The sequence below is a fragment of the Kogia breviceps genome, chromosome 8 (assembly GCF_026419965.1).
Source record: "Kogia breviceps isolate mKogBre1 chromosome 8, mKogBre1 haplotype 1, whole genome shotgun sequence".
NCBI lineage: Eukaryota > Metazoa > Chordata > Mammalia > Artiodactyla > Physeteridae > Kogia > Kogia breviceps.
Window position 1 is genome coordinate 34,826,159 of NC_081317.1, and position 17,306 is coordinate 34,843,464.

General features: G+C 42.1%; 1 protein-coding gene and 1 long non-coding RNA gene across 4 annotated transcripts in view; one reads left to right on the plus strand and one right to left on the minus strand.

Moving 5' to 3' along the window:
• Positions 1–17,306, minus strand: part of LOC131761263 (uncharacterized) — a 106,999-nt gene that overhangs the window by 67,749 nt on the left and 21,944 nt on the right. The window lies entirely within an intron of this gene.
• LOC131761253 (procathepsin L) lies at positions 11,576–16,631 on the plus strand. Of its 2 annotated transcripts, XM_059071779.2 has the most exons (8): positions 11,576–11,729; positions 12,906–13,042; positions 13,354–13,476; positions 13,573–13,719; positions 13,818–14,042; positions 14,498–14,663; positions 15,365–15,482; positions 16,238–16,631. In XM_059071779.2, exons 2-8 carry the CDS (start codon positions 12,917–12,919, stop codon positions 16,335–16,337), a joined length of 1,005 nt encoding a protein of 334 aa, XP_058927762.1. In that variant the 5' UTR covers positions 11,576–11,729; positions 12,906–12,916; the 3' UTR covers positions 16,338–16,631. The 2 variants fall into 2 exon arrangements, with proteins under 2 accessions (XP_058927762.1, XP_058927763.2); XM_059071780.2 differs by lacking the exon at positions 12,906–13,042 and having other exon boundaries at positions 11,624–11,729.

The window sequence follows — 17,306 nt, forward strand, 5'->3', positions numbered from 1 at the left end:
AACCAGCATGAAATTATAACAAAATGCACTAATAATCAAAGATAGGAATCTCAAAAGCATAGTGCTAAGTGATAGAAGCCAGACACAAGGGAAAGCGTACTGTATGAGTCCATTTATATAAACTTCTAATAAAGGCAAAGCTACAGTGACAGAAAGCAGATGACTGATGGCCAGGAGCTGGGCTTGGGGGAGGGGATGGATTACAAAGGGGCAGGAGGGAACTTAGTGGAGTGATGGGAATGTTCTGTATCATGACTGTGGTGGTGGTAGCTACACAACTGCATGCATTTGTCTAACTCATCAACCGGTGCACTTAAAACTGATGAAGTTTATTGTTTGTGAATGATACCTCAAAGCTGACAATAAACAAAGATTTAAAGCTTAATTGTGGATATATAGCAAACTCAAACTCAAACTCTTTAGCCCTGAAAAGTTCCTCAGAGACCATCTAGTACAGACACTTACTTTTATATTTTATAAGCGAGGAGATGGAGGCCTAGAAATGATGTTGCTTATTCAAAATTATACAGCCTGCTAGTGGCCAAACCACATCCCAGCAGCCAGTCTTTTTTCTATTCTGCCATCCTCCCCAGAACATTTAAAATGTAAATGTATCATGTTATCACCCAATTCACAGGCATCGTAAAATACCTTGCAGATATATAGTACATTTAATTTTTAACACACCCCTATAGTGTTCAACCAGAGAGGCAGAACCAGTAAGCAACATATATTAAGAGATTTATTGCAAGGAATTCACTTATGCAATTGTGGGGCTGGCTGGGCAGGTCCAAAACTTGTGGGGCAGGTCATCAGGAAAAACACGGTGGATTTCTCAGGCCCAACTGAGTCCACAGGTGGGATTTCTTCTTCCTTAGGGAAACTTCAGCTCCATTTTTAAGATATTTCAACTGATTGAATCAGGCTCACCCAGATTATCTAGGATAATCTCCTTACTTAAAGTCAACTGATACGGACTTTTATCACATTTAAAAATAGCTGCATAACAACACCTAGATTAGTTTTGATTGTATAGCTGGGGACTGTAGCCTACCCAAATTGGCACATAAATTGACCATCACACCCATAGCATAGGTACGGACAGTACTACCATTCCATTTTTCTACTAGGGGACTGGAAGAGCTGAGTGCTTAAATTATTTGCCTAATGGCACACAGCTAACTCACATTTTGTTTTTCAGTTGTAAAATGGTTAGAAATTCTTACCTCATGTGGTTGTTGTGAGGAATAAATTAAATGTCAATTCCAGCTGTGTATGTAAAGGCCCTTGCACTCTGGGTTCTCAATGTTGTAAAACAGCTATTAGATCACACTTTGTTTATAAATGAGCTGGTGTACAATCGTGAGGAAGTGCACATTCTCCTTTATTACAGGTGGGAGTATGTATTAGATAAACTTTCTTCAGCAAGTAGCTTCATTTCCAGGAATTAGTTTTATAATAGTTGCACATATCTATAAAGATATAGTTCAAAGATGTTCATTGTAGTATTGTTTGTAAATGAAAAATAAAAACAAATCTAAATGCCTATCAGTAAAAGGAAAGGAGAGTATTAAAGGAATTACGATATAGTCAAATAATGGAATACTCTATGTATCGACAAGGAAAGATATCCATGGTATAGTATTGGATCTAAAATAGAAGAGTTTGTATTATTGATGCCATTTATGATCCTAGACATCTTGGTAATACATTTAGTGATGGACAGGGGATGGATTCTGTACTCATTCGGTTAAAATAAACATTTTGCCTCCTGAGAAATAACTCCAAGGTAATGAGGGTGTTTTGTTTAAAACCTCAAAGGCTGCACCATTCCACCACTACCTGTCCTCTCTGATTGCAATATTGGCCCTTGTTTTCTCTAACACAGGGGGACCTGCAGAGGGAAATAGTGAGGTCACCACAGGGAGACCATGCAGGCAGCCTGAGGGTCAATGGTGCAGTCAGACGACTCCCTGAAGACTAAGACCAAATATCAGGTCACAATTGGGTGAGCTGGAGCAGAACCAGGTGGCAGATGATGAGCCCTGTGATTACAGCAGAGACACCTGAATCCATCAGGCACGTTTGATCCGTAATGAAGGGCACTAGGTCATTTATTTTTTTATTTTATTTTTATTTTTATTTATTTATTTATTTGCGGTACACAGGCCTCTCACTGCCGTGGCCTCTCCCGCTGCGGAGCACAGGCTCCGGACGCACAGGCTCCGGACGCGCAGGCCCAGCGGCCATGGCTCACGGGCCCAGCCGGTCCGCGGCATGTGGGATCCTCCCGGACCGGGGCATGAACCCGTGTCCCCTGCATCGGCAGGCAGGCTCTCAACCACTGTGCCACCAGGAAGCCCCAGAAGGTCTTTTATTAAACGTTGCTCTGGATTCCTCCTTTTCCTGATGAAATCCAGAGAAGAGGAGGCTGCCATACTTTCTGAGCCTCCCTCCACCAGGGGGATGGGATGGCTACATGGAAACTTCATCAATTGGGGACCCACAAAATGAGAAAGTTCCACATCGTTAGGTCAATAGAGGAAGAAAGGAAGCGCAAGTCTATATATTATCCAAAGGGAATATTTGATTCATACCTACTGCATGGATGTAAGCTCCTCCAGAGTAGGGAATGTATCAGTGTTTGTTCATCACTGATTCCTCAGCACAGGGCCTGACATAAAATGGACTCAGTAAGAATTCCTAGAATGAATAGCAAAACATCACTTCCTGAACCTAGCCATTGTGCTGTTATTATCCCAAGGCTCCTGCCCTTCCACTCCAACACCTTATACAGTATCTGCAGGAGGAACAGAGTGGAGAGGAAATGGAGCCAATACCCAGTCCTACAGATCTGGCTAAAGGGCTGGCAGTAAAGGCAAGGCTCAGTCATTCTTGTCACTCTAGATGCAGGCCTAGCACTCTAGGCCAGTGCTGTGTGCATGAGGCCTAAACTCCTCAAGAGCCTTTGTCTCATGCCTACCACTCAATTTCCTCAAATGAAACTGGAAGCATATTTTACAAGTCTGTCGCCCTCTTAGAGAATTTCAAATCCACTCATAGGTTCACGTGAGTTCCTGGAGGGGAGACTAGGAAAATAAAGTGGAAAAATGGAAGAGATTTGGCAGAGGACTGTGCTGAATGGGAAGGTGCCAGATCCCATGGTTTTACGGTGATTGAGGACTGCTTCCCTGAATCAAGTTACAAACTTCTCTACTGCCTTACAGTAGGGTTCTAGATGAATGGTAAAAGCAACGACATAATCAACAGACAGTATCTCAGTGGCAACAGAGGTCACTGCAGTGTTAGTGTGCCTTTGTACTGAATGTCATTTCTCAAGGATATGTCCATTTTCAAGGGAGAAATTCTGTAAGGGACTGCTTATATCAATACTCATGTTATCTCATTTAATTTTTAATACAGTCTTATGAGGTCAGTCGTATTATCCACATTTTATAGTGGATGAAACCAAAGCTTGGGGAGGATAAGTTATTTGTACAAAGTTTATGACTACCGAAGATGGGATTGGAGTTATCTATATTTTGAAGGCAGTGCAATTGGGTAGTAAATTGGGTCAAGAGGTAATGAAAGTTGTTGCTTTTACTGGTTTGTCATTTTTCCACTGACTATTTTAATGAAGACACGGTTGTAACATAGAAAGGTTTTAAAGTAGAAGTTTTGGAATATTCTGTAATTTGGTTATCAACGTTTAGTATTTTCAGCAAAACATTCTTATTTATCAGTTCTCTTCTCCATCTCAATCAAATTAGTAAACAGGAAGAAAAGAAAGTATAAATGATTTTCATAGCCTCTCCAATCCAAAAGAAAAACCAGAAAGATAAACAGAAATGAAAGTTCACAAAAGTTCCTGATTTGCTACCTTTTCATTAATTGGGTAAAATGATCAAACTATCAGTTTTCAAGTGGCAATTCCCCATTGTGCTCACAGAAAGGTTTTGTTGTCTATTGGATTCAATGCCTAGATCTTCAGAGTGTTCAACAGGGGGAAATGCAACATTATACCAAATGAATTTATTATGCTAGTACAGTGTATTCTTGGAAATCACTAGATCAAACACTTGATTAAGATGAGTCTTACATCCATGCTTGTTTTAACCGTTTCTCTCATGTACCTCACACTCTTTCTTTTTCCTTAATGTCCCTTCAGGGTACCTCCTTGGGATCAGGCAGGTAATGATAGCTACTTGGCTCACTATCCAAAGAGGCCACCTGCAGTGACCTCCTGGACTCCCTTGGTAGATTCCAGCAGAATTCTGGAATCTACCAGGACTCTGAGGATGAGGTGGTGAGGCCTCAGGGCACCTTTTGACCAGCTCCTGGTTTGGAGACTCTCTAAGGAAAGAAGTAGTTCAAAGCTCCCTGTGGCATTTCTAAGCATCTCAAGGACAATGAAGAGGGTCTAGGATTTCTGTGTGCTGGGAGCAAGAGAAGTTCCCCCAGTCCACCTGAGACCCACTGATTTCTGGACCAAGTACAAGTATGCCCAGGATATTGTAGCCAAACTGGCAATAATTCCTCTCTTAGCCCAATAATTGTCATTCTTCAGTGATGCTTATTGCATGTCTGTCACACACTGGGGACCCCAACACTATAAAACAAAGTCTCTGTCCTCAAGACGATTTTGTTGGGGAGATGAGATGTGAAACTTAGCTTTGCTTCTCCTCCTTGTGTAACTAAAACACTTGTTTTCATATCAAATTATCATTTAGTTCCATTTCCCTTTTTGAACTTGGAGAAAAAAATTCTTTTACCACTTCCCAAATTTTCTTGGTCAAATTCCACTCACTTTCTATAGAGTCATGCAACTATCACTGGACACTATCTCTGAGCATTGCATGACAATAACTTTTTACAATGAGCCCATGGAAATTTTTTTAAATTTATTTTTTTCTTAATTTTTACTTTTATTTTATTTTATTTTGGCCATGCCACCTGGCATGGAGGATCCTAGTTCCTCGACCAGGGATTGAACCTGGGCCCTCAGCAGTGAAAGCATGGAATACTAACCACTGGACAGCCAGGGAATTCCCACCCATGGAAATTTAGAAACTGGAAAAATGTGTGTTAGGGGTAGGATACTATGCAGAGGGGTGGGTGCATTTAAATTTTATTTATTTATTTTTGGCTGCGTTGCATCTTCACTGCTGAGCCCGGGTTTTCTCTAGTTGCGGCGAGCAGGGGCTACTCTCATCGCGGTGGCTTCTCTTGTTGTGGAGCATGGGCTCTAGGCGCAAGGGCTTCAGTAGTTGTGGCACATGGGCTCGGTAGTTGTGGCTCTAGAGCGCAGGCTCAGTAGTTGTGGCTCATGGGCTTAGTTGCTCTGCAGCATGTGGGATCTTCCAGGACCAGGGCTCTAACCCGTGTCCCCTGCATTGGCAGGCAGATTCTTAACCACTGTGCCACCAGGGAAGCCCATGGGGGTGGGTGCATTTAGAAAACACACATGCCATATCCACAGTGTAGATGCTAATTAGCCTTGGAATGGCCACCTTGTGTGATCCTAGTTCTCTGGACAAGAAACCTGGCATGATGGGAAGGAAACACTCAGGCAGAACAACCAGACTGCAAGCTTACTAATTCAACGTATGGTGGGGCTGCAAGACTGGGGGGACCTGTGCATTCTGCCATCTGCCTGATTTCTCCTCCTACAGTGTGAGAACACCATCTGAGCAGGGGATGCTGTTAATTTAAAAATGCATTTAAAAGAAGCAGTTGTTGCTTCCTTCAACCAGAACTGTGTGTTCTATACAGAACTCTTACGTGCTATTTTATCTGGCCATGTTAGCAACGATCCCCAAGAAAGATCAGATTCCATGTTCATAGGAGTGGGTTAGTTCTCAAAAGTGGAAGCTGAGTTCCTCAGTGGATCCTATGGATATAAGGATGAAGTTTAGATGTAATTGAGACCACAGCTACAGGACTGATTTGATAACAATGAAACCGAGAGAGAGAGGTAGCAATCACTGGGTTTTTTTTTGGGGGGGGGGGGCACGGGAGGAGGGGTGGACACTCAGGACACAAGAAAAAAGCATATGTAAATCCACTCCACCAGAGTGGAGTCAGTAACTCAGTAAAATTACCAAAGCTTTTATTGAAAAATTTCCCTGGTTTTGGTTTTTGAGGTGATCATATAGGGAACTGGCGATACTTAATTATATGGTTCCATTTCCTTTTTGTGGCCTCAATTTTTTTAAAAGGAATATTTCATGTGTGTGTTTTTAGAATTGGTGAATGAATGAACCTCACTTTTTTAATACCTGAGCTTCTCAAAATCAGGAATCACTGAAGCATTGTCATCGGAAGTAGGCTTAAAAATCTGACAATGACTTGATCATAGGTAAGGCGTAGAACTTTTGTCTCTGAGAAATGATCAAACAAGGAAACACCGAGGAAGCACAAGGCAAAACACCCTCCTAGAAGCTGATGGTGTGGGAAGAGGCCCAGCCCAGGGCAGGCAGCATGCCTTCTGTGTGGCTCACCTGTTTTTTCCTCCTTTCACATGACACCAGATAAACCAGTGTAGGCACTGAAGTCCAGAGCCCGGCCCTGGGGAGCTTTGGTTCCCTATCTCACCATGTCCTCAGTGCTCATGTTTCATTCTCCTGGTGCCTTCTGGTACCCCAGAGTCCAGTTTGCCAAGTGAGTGATGGGGGCTGGGGGTGAGGGACAAAGGCAAAGTCTCCAAAGCTCAGCTTCCTTTTCTAAGCTCTGCTGGCCTGAAGCACATTTATTTCTTCACTTTAGAGAGGAATCTGGCACCACCCTTGGTTTTGTATACCTCACTGCTGTGACCATCTTCATCTGTAAAATGGGGCATACAATAGCACCCATCTTCTCTGGCAGTGGTTCTCCAACTGGGTCCCCACTGGTAGCATCTGTATCACTTGGGAACTTGTTAGAAAAGCAAATCCTGGAACCCCCTCCTAGACCCACTGAATCTGACACTCGGGGGATAGAGGTCAGCAATCTGACCCCCAGGTGATTCTGATGCACCCTCAAGTTGGAGAACCACTGTCATAGGGTTGTTGGGAACAGTAAATGAAGGAGCACATATAAAAAGCTCAGAACATTGCCTGGAACCTGTGTTATTTAGATATGAGAATCATGATTATCATGGCAGAAATCTTTTCTAATCATGCTTTAATTACCAGGAGTACCAGGTACTCACAGGTGGAGATGCCTTTCCTGTGGAACACTGCTCTCCCCATAACCTCCCCCCTCATGAATATGTATGCAAGTTCTATTAACAGCACAAAGGTCTTGACCACTTTGCATAATGATACAGGTGTGAGGGGAAAGAGTTTATGCAAGTAAAGACTTTATGCAAAGAAAGACTTTATCAATGGGGATGATTGCAACAGGGAGATGCTCAAAGCCTAAACCAGAAACATCTCAGGGCAGGAGTGGGTGAGCAATGCTTTTATATGCAGAGACCATGGAATAGGTGGTTGTGGACAGAGTAAGGAGGGAAGAGGAGGTAATAAAAACTGCTGCGTGGGAGTCCTGAAACCTAAAAAACTGTGTCAAACATTGCACTAGCAGGAGAGTCAGGGCAGGAGCTGTTGTCTGTAATCAGGCACATGAGCAGAGTTACAGAGCACGAAGGTCATATAGAGGGCCTAGCTGTACTAGTGAAGCCAGCCTCAAGATATGTTAAACACAGTTTGAAACACAGTCAGGAAGCTGGTTCTTACTTATACCATGTGCAGTAGGCTAAATAATGGTCCCCAAACATATCAGGTCTTAATTCTTAGAACCTGTAAATGTTACCCTATATTGTAAAGAATTTGTAAATATGATTAAGAATTGTGAGATGGAGAGATTACCCTGCATGATCTGGGTAGGCCTAAATACCCATGTGACCACAGAGGCAGAGATAAGAGTGATGCAGCCACAAATCAAGGAGTGCCTGGAGGCCCCAGAAGCTGGAAGAGGAGAGGAACAGGTTCTCTCCTAGAGCCTCTGGAGGGAGTACAGCCCTACCAACCCCTGGTTTTTGGCCCAAGTGATGCTGATTTTGGACTTCTGATCTCCATAACTGTGAGAGAATAAATTCTTGTTGTTTTAAGCCACCAAGTTTGTGAGAATTTGTTACAGCAGCCATAAGAAACTAATATGCCTTATTTCATGAAAAGACTTTTTCAGATTTTAGGAAGAGATCCTCTTATAGTCTTAGGGGTGGGGAAAAAAATCCCTCAAGTTCAGCTCCTATGTTACCTACTGCACCAATATGCTTTGACATAATCTCATTTAAATATATTGATCATGGCTGTGCTCATATGCTGTAAAATCAAGATTACCATAGTTAATTTCAGATTTTATTTTATTTATTTTTTTGTTTGTTTGTTTGCATACGCGGGCCTCTCACTGTTGTGGCCTCTCCCGCTGCGGAGCACACGCTCCGGATGCGCAGGCTCAGCGGCCATGGCTCACGGGCCTAGCCGCTCCACGGCATGTGAGATCTTCCCGGACCGGGGCACGAACCCGCATCCCCTGCATTGGTAGGCGGACTCTCAACCACTGCGCCACCAGGGAAGCCCAATTTCAGATTTTAAAATGGAAAGGCTGAGCTTCAGAAAAGTTGCCAGGAAAGTTACATGTAGAATGTGTCTAAGTAGATGCAAAATCTCACAAGGAGCGGTCAATGAGCACAAAGTAAGAGTTTAATTAATTCTTGTAGATTGATTTACTAACTTAACAAATTGGCTGACTGTTTAACCCTATAGGAAAAGCAAGGTTGCAGTAGCTTAGACAAATTATTTCTTAAGTGGCTTCATATGAACATCTAATCATAAACATACTCTTTTCTATAAAATTATAAATGGTAAAAAAACCACTTTACAAATGGACTGGACAATGTTTCCAAAGGTAATTCATGGCTCACTGAAGTTAAACAAATTGGAGGGGGTTGTTATATTGGGGAGAGGTGTTAAGTGGCCTCAGGGTCTTGAATACCACCACACAAGATTTGTTCATTCCCCCATGGTTTAAAACTTACAGAGATGGGGTAAAGAATTTATGTCCTATTTCATTAGTGAGCAAAAGAAATCTAGACAAATGCACACAAGAATATACTTTTACGGATACTGCATTTTAAATAGGAAGAGTTAAGTTCTACCAACGCATTTTATCAAAGGCAGAGCTAAGTCTTGGTTACTTGGCTAAAATGTGACCATTTTAATAATTAACACTCATCTAAGTTACTTTGCAAAGAAATGGGAATAGAAGAAAAGGAACACAATGGTTACTAATAATAGCTCTGTAATGCTATTATTTAACAGATAATGTATAAGTAGATTTCATGAGTTGGAGCAATAATCCACTCTCTTGTTTAAATGGCTATCTCCTAAATTTAGATATTTCTTGATTTAATTTTAGGGTTTGAGCATATTTGCTAAAAAAGGAGTCCATTTTTCCTTCCACTGTGTTTGTATAACATTCCAAGAAACAAAGGAGACTCCACTCTTTGGAGCAGCACCAGCCACACAGCCTCCAGTCACAGATGGTCGTGAAGTAGCAGGTTTTTCCACCCTCTGCAATCTTAAAGAGCTGTGACCCAAGGGAAACTGTAAAACCCACATGTTAGAATAACTTAGATTTCTTGTGATAGACTGAGTAAACAAATGGACAATGGCTAGACTTTATATGACAATAGAACACTGATCCCCAAAAGAAAATTCTGCAGCAACCACCTCAGAACAGTCAGGACTTCCTGAATGACTAACAACTTATTTTTGTTTCTACTTCCAGGACAAACCAGAGAAATCCAACTATTCTCCCCAAACCAGTCACAAAGGATATTCCATTTCTAGTTATTCCTCTTCCATCTTCCTCATGATAACAGCCTCTAATCAGGGGTTATGGAAACTTCTTTGTTTTCTCATTATAAAGCTTGTCCTCACCCAGACAAGAATTGTCTCCCTCCTCATAGCAAATTGCTCCCATGTAGGTGGTCTTCATTTATTTCCATGTGTGAATGATACTTGTGTTGACTGAATGACTACTTCTAAAAAAAGACTACTTCTAAAAAAAGAAAAAAAAACCCTCCAGCCATATGCAATACAATGCACTTCTGTAACCACCTGAGAACTTCTGGCCCCTAGTCGTGTTTGAGAGAAAAGGGATTCTACTTGAAAGGACACAAAATAGAAATTTTTAATAAATTGATTTTTAAAAATATTTGTCTGTGCTTCTATGAAAGTTACCAATTTAATTTAAACTAAGAATTTACAAACAGACATGCACTATGACTCCATTTTTGTTTTACATACATATATATATATATATATATATATATAGAGAGAGAGAGAGAGAGAGAGAGAGAGAGAGAGAGAGATATGCCTATAAAGGAGTTATGGGTGATGGGATGGGGGTGTTTACTTTCTAAAATATATTTTCTATAACGAATGTGTTTCTTAGATAATTTTTTTTTTTTTTTTTTTTTTTCGGTACGCGGGCCTCTCACTGTTGTGGCCTCTCCCGTTGTGGAGCACAGGCTCTGGACGTGCAGGCTCAGCGGCCATGGCTCACGGGCCCAGCCGCTCCGCGGCATGTGGGATCCTCCCGGACCGGGGCACGAACCCCTGTCCCCTGCGCGGACTCTCAACCACTGCGCCACCAGGGAAGCCCTCTTAGATAACTTTTTAAAGTCACTTTTTAAAAAGTTTCTGAATTAACTTCCTTAAATCTTTAGCTATTTTTTCCTCCACTAAAACATTTCTTCAAACCATGTAAACCTAAATCCTGACATTAAATGTGATTAAACTAATCTTTTTAGAAGTACATTTCTTATATCTGAAGAGAAGCACTTTGGATATTGAGGAAGACTTAATGATCCATAATGCAGAGAGTGGGGAAGCAAAAGCGGTTTCTGCTCTTTCACACTCGCTCTTCTTTTAATTAAGACAAATTTTTCTGTAAATAACTCGTTTCTGTTGGTTTTGAGGAAAGCTTGAGAGGCGAGAAGAACCCCTGACCGGGAAAGACAGGAAAGGGGCATTACAGAATGCCATGCCTTCTCTGGAGACCCACCCAGCCCGTCCCCTTTCCCTCCTGGGATTGGGGTAGAGACCAGCGCGTCACGGGCTTTGAGGAACTGCCATTCCGCTCCGATTCTTCTCAAACTCAGCTGGTACCACCCTCAGCCCGGGAGGTAACGCCTCTGCCTGAGGGCTCCGCATTCCTCCAGCCCGCCCCACCTTTGCTGTGGAATAAGTGGGAACCCCTAAACTAGACAGTTCTCAGCCCTCCCGCAGACTTTCACCAAAAACTCCAGGACTAAAGGAGGCACAGGGTTACGCTGAAAATCGGCTTGGGCCTCCCTGTAGCTTCTTTTCGTGAACCACCGGCCGAGCGCAATCGAGGTAATTAGTTGATCCAGGTCCCCAGAGACGCCGGACTCCTCAGCGCTGCCCAGGGGCCCCCAGCTCTTCGTCTTCAGTTCCACTGAGGCTAGCACTACCTTCCCTGGGACAAGTTGGGACATAGTCACATCACTAGCGCAGAGTACTCACGCCCGGAGGCCCTGCCCACTGGCCAGCTCAGCCAATCGCGGCGCGGGCAGGCGGTGGGGGCGGGGGCGGGCGGGCCGCAAACCAGGGCCTTAAATGCAGAGTCAGGCACAACCCGGCCAGAACCTCCGGCCTCGGAGACCTGGGGCGAGCTGCGTGCGTCCGTGGAGTGCGCCTGCGCAGCTGTGGCAGCCGCAGGTCAGCGACCTAGTCTGGGGCCGAGGCGGGTCAGGGACAGGGACTGGAGGAAGGGATATCCAGGGACTCGGGCGAGGGGGCAGGAGCGACCCCCAGGAAGGACAGCGTCTGCCCGCCGGGAGTTGATGAGGCTGGGTCGGCGCTCCCTCAAGCTTTGGCAGCCTTGAGGTGGGGAAGGGGGCAGGGCTATTTGGGAACCCCAGGGCAGAGGTGACACCACCCGGGGGGGTGGGTTTCTAGGCCGGTCAGCCTCTGGGAGGTGGCAGGCACAAGTCCAGGTCGGTTGCGGCAGTGTGACCCCCGAACTCCGGGCTAAGGGGCCCGTCGCTCCCTGCGCCGCCGTAAACAGCCTCTGGAAGCGACGGGCTTGTGGGGAGAGCTGGGAGCTGGGCAGCAAGTCCCTGGCCTGGCCCCGCCTACAGCGCGGGTGCGGGCTCAAACCAGGCGGGTTCTTTGAGCCCCAGGAGTCTGGCCCTGACCGGGCACGAGAACTGGGGGCTCTGGGCGCCGTCGTGCCACGTGATCGCGTGCCCGGTCTGGAGGGCGAGGGAGGGGGTGTGGGCTACACAGGACAAGGGTAGGGACGGTAGAGCGCTGTGTACACTCCTGCCCACCTTCTTCTGGGAAGGCTTTTTAGAAAGGTTTCAATTTAGATAGCAGAGACTCGAAGGCATATCTCACCCCCTGCTGTTTATCAGCCAAGAAGAAAGGTGTGAGGTAGCCATCTAACTCTTTGAGATCCATGTCTGTCCCTACTTAGGATCAGGCGTCCTGATAAATAAAATTCTTGGGTCACCTCCATATGTTCAGTAAATAACCTGGACCAACGGTTTCCTAGTTGTTGCCTTAAGATTCTGACACATAAGTTGTGGCAGAAATTCTTATCAAAAACTAAATTATCATTGCACTCATAGTGAAGTCTGTTTCAATTCCTATAGCACTTGTCAGCCTGTTTTTTATTTTGATGGCTGAATCAAATACCTCCACTGTGTTAAGTCTTTGACCTGTTTTTCTCCACCCATATCTTTAGGCTCCTTTCACAGATTTTCTGTAAATATTTGAGAAGATCATTTAAATGTTCTTAGTCCACCATAGTGGCTATAACATCCAGGAGAAAGTAGGATGGCTTTTTTAAAGCATTGGCCTCATCAAATACTAATTCTTTTTCCTTCCTAGGTTTTTGAAACATGAATCCTTCTCTCTTCCTGACTGCCCTTTGCTTGGGAATAGCCTCAGCTGCTCCAAAACTTGATCAAAATTTAGATGCACACTGGTACCAGTGGAAGGCAACACACAGGAGACTGTATGGCATGGTTGGTAACATCTGAAAATTTCCAGAGGGACCCCACAGACAATGGTCCATGCTGTTGGAGTTTATAGCCAGAGAGTAGTTTCTGGAGTAGTTGTTTTAGCTTTTATCAAGGCAGTAACTTAATGGCACGTATTTCTGAGCACAGCATGGGCATATTTTCCTGTGTCAGAGTTAGGAGAACAGCTCCCAGAAGTATAAAGCCATCCCTGACAATAGTTTTTCTTTTTCTCTGTCTGCAAATCCATTTGGTGAACATGCGTTGGGTTTTAAATAGAAGTAAAAATTTATGACCAGTTATTTGTTTGCATCTAGAATGAAGAAGGATGGAGGAGAGCAGTGTGGGAGAAGAATATGAAAATGATTGACCTACACAATCAGGAATACAGCCAAGGGAAACATGGCTTCACCATGGCAATGAATGCCTTTGGTGACATGGTGAGTGTGGCATGAGTTGCTGAACTTTTTGTGCCTCCTCTTCTCAGTACTTTAGCAAAATAACTTCTTCAACATTTTATTTACTTTTCCTTAAAGACCAATGAAGAATTTAAGCAGGTGATGAATGGCTTTCAAAACCAGAAGCACAAGAAGGGGAAAGTGTTCGATGAACCTGTCTTTCTTGAAGTCCCCAAATCTGTGGATTGGACTAAGAAAGGCTATGTAACTCCTGTGAAGAATCAGGTATGACAGTATTCAGATTCAGGTCTTCTTAAGAATGTTTAGGTATATGGGCTGTTGTTGGTCTTTGTCTTGTAAACTGATGGCTTTTTTATTTTCAGGGTCAGTGTGGTTCTTGTTGGGCTTTTAGTGCTACTGGCGCCCTTGAAGGACAGATGTTCCGGAAAACTGGCAAACTTGTCTCACTGAGTGAGCAGAACCTGGTGGACTGCTCTCGACCTCAAGGCAATGATGGCTGCAGTGGTGGCTTAATGGATAATGCCTTCCAGTATGTTAAGGACAACGGAGGCCTGGACTCAGAGGAATCCTATCCATATCTTGGAAGGGTAAAAGGAGCTCCTTATCTTGTCATTACAGCTCTGCTTTTGAACACTTTCAGAGATAACAGACATCTTATTCAGCATTCACATTTTAGATGTAAACTGTCAGAACTGTCATTATAAATTATCAGCTGTTGCACAGGTCTCTGATTAGATGGTTAACATAGCTTGTCTTACTTCTATGTAATATGGAGAATATGTACACCATTCTGCATATAATGCATAATTCTCCATAGTGAAAAATTTCTTATGGCCAGGTAGACCTAAGTGGTCTTACTGAAGAAATATCTACTAATTTTTCAATTTCAAACCAACCAATAGCATTTTGCTGGGCTGCTTTATAACAAAATTGATTCAGAAATTATTAAGCTGCAAACTGCTGAGTCTTCTGGTCCTATAATTCATGTTCCTCATAAGGTGGATGGTAGTAATCAAGTCTCTTTCCCCTTTATCTTTAAAAGGAAACAAACAGCTGTAACTATAAGCCTGAGTGTTCTGCCGTCAATGACACTGGCTTCGTGGACATCCCTCAGCGGGAGAAGGCCCTTATGAAGGCAGTGTCAACTGTGGGGCCCATCTCTGTTGCTATTGATGCAGGCCATACATCCTTCCAGTTCTATAAATCAGGTAACTGTTTGTCTTTTATTATAGAAATTCAGGCAGGAAAAAGTTGAAAACATGACCATGATTGACTCTGGTATGGAGTCCTGTTTTCTAGGACTGTAGAATTTTGAGTGTATGCATTTAATGACAATGATATTTCCATTTGACATTATACTTTAAGCATTTTCTCATGATGACAAGCTTCATAAATATTTTTAAATGGCTATGTAATTAATTCTTTGTATACAACCTAATTTATGTAACTATTCTTCAACTGTTGGTCCCTTTTTCCAAAAGTTTTTTTACTATTGTAGTTAGATCTGTAAAGAACACTGTGGTTCAAGTATTTTTTTGTTTTGTGCTGTTTTCTTAGTTGGCATTCAAGGAGTAGAGAGGATTATGCTAATTAATAGTAGTAGTTAGTAGTTGAATGCCTAAATCACCTTAACCTTGATAACTAGGTCTTATTATTGGAAATATTTTTTAGGTAGAAAATATATCTAAGATTTTGTTGAATTTTGTTGATTTCTAGTGAGTTAAATTTTTTTTCTTTTTCCTTTTCATCAGCCGTTACTATTTTTGGTCAAATATTTAAGTCTTATTTGGAATTTGTTTATGACATTTCACTGAATTTTGAGATACTTCTCTTAATTGGTTGATAGCTTGGGTTACTGTCATGTGTCACTTGGAACTCCTCGCCCTAACATTGAAGTTTACTCTCCCAGGTATTTATTATGATTCAGACTGCAGCAGCAAAGACCTGGATCATGGTGTTTTGGTGGTTGGCTATGGCTTTGAAGGAACAGATTCAAATAACAATAAATTTTGGATTGTCAAGAACAGGTATAAAACTCCAAATGATATATTTATATTTTAAATTGAAAAGGGAATCCTTATTTGGAATCAGTATTTGATTTCAGGTCCAAAAAAGCTCAATTTTGAAATCCCAGAAGTCTTTCTCCCACTTAAACACAGAAATACTGATATGTGATTATAAGATTCTGTAGCAAGTTCGTTGGGGTTATTATTATGTATTTGTAACATTGCATTTCTAAATTCTGAAAATTTTCTTAATTCAGAAACACATCCAGCCCCAGGGGTTTCATATAAAGGATTTTGCACCTGTAGAGTTGAGAGCTGGTTTCCTTTTACTGTCTCTAATTTTTGAACAAGGAGTAGGGGGCAGAAACATCCACCTCTGCTCATTCTTTAAGTCTGAAAGATTGTCCAAGAGTCCAGTGGCCTCTGTGCATCCTTTCTGATATCATTTGATGTCCTGCCATTGCATTCTACTCCCAGCTCTCAGAGGTCTTTGAGGGTTGTGAGGATCAATTTTCACAGCTTAAGTTCTTTAACTGAGATGAGCCTGAGGAGACAGACTGCTGCATTGGAATGCCAGTTCTGCCTCAGTTTTCTATCTTAAAAAGTTAAGATAAGGACCCACAGGAGTTAATATACTTATAAATATATGTAACAAAACTTAGAATAGTACCTGATACATGCTACGCACTATTTTAATTATTAGTTGTTATTATTATTAATGAAGAAAATGTGTACTTGATGCTTTGTATAAAATGGAAAACATGTTCTTTTTTCAGTTGGGGTCCAGAATGGGGCTGGAATGGCTACATAAAAATGGCCAAAGACGAGAACAACCATTGTGGAATTGCCACAGCAGCCAGCTATCCCATTGTGTGAGCTGATGGATGGTGATAATAGAGGACTTGAGGGCAGCATACCTGGAGGAATTTTATCTTAAAACTGACCAAACCCTTATTGTATAAGATAAGATACTTGAACCATTGAGGATCCAAGTTGTGATTCGAATTCTGTGATATTTTTATAACGGTTAGATGTTACCACTACTTTAATTACTGTTATAAATACCTTTATAATGTGGAAGACTCATTGCTTAACTCTAAGACTTTTGAATTTTCACTTTTTAAAAGGATACATAAAACTTTACCCTTTACAATAAATTTTAATTCAATATGTAAAGGTGGAACTTTCTCTTTTTAATGCATTAACTTGTAGTAGTTGGGGTATATAATTGGGCTATAAAGACATAACTGAATGTGCAAATGGTTCATTAGGAGAAAGACACTGGGTGGCTCTGCAGATATTCTAGTTATAAATATGCAGATTTTATGTCAACCATGTTACCTAGTGTTCCCAAAAGTAAATATAATGGTTGTGATTAACAAATTTCAGGTGCTTGTTAATAACTGGAGAAATCTGTTCAAGATCCATAAGAAATGAGGCTGGCCTAGAAAAATAGTCCTCTGGCCTCAGAATATTGATGAGATCACTAGGTCAAACTTGGGCTTAGCTACCTGATCTCTGAATTTAAAAACTCAGAAAGGAACAAAACAGCCTAAGCATATGGTTACAAAGATAGTAAATACAAATAAAACAGTATTTTTTTATATTTAAAAGATGGGAAGGAAGTATGCCAAACTTCTGGGTGAATTGGGGCCGATTATTTTCTTTAACCTGCTCTGCAGAAACCATGTATTTTTATTAGAAAAAAAATAGTAAAAATATACCTACATTCTGTAAGCTAAAGAAGCATGTGTATATGTTTTTAAAAATCTCATGTTCCCAATCAAGGAAATACAAGGAATAAACTATAGAAATATTTAATCCAGCCATAATCCATTGTGAAGG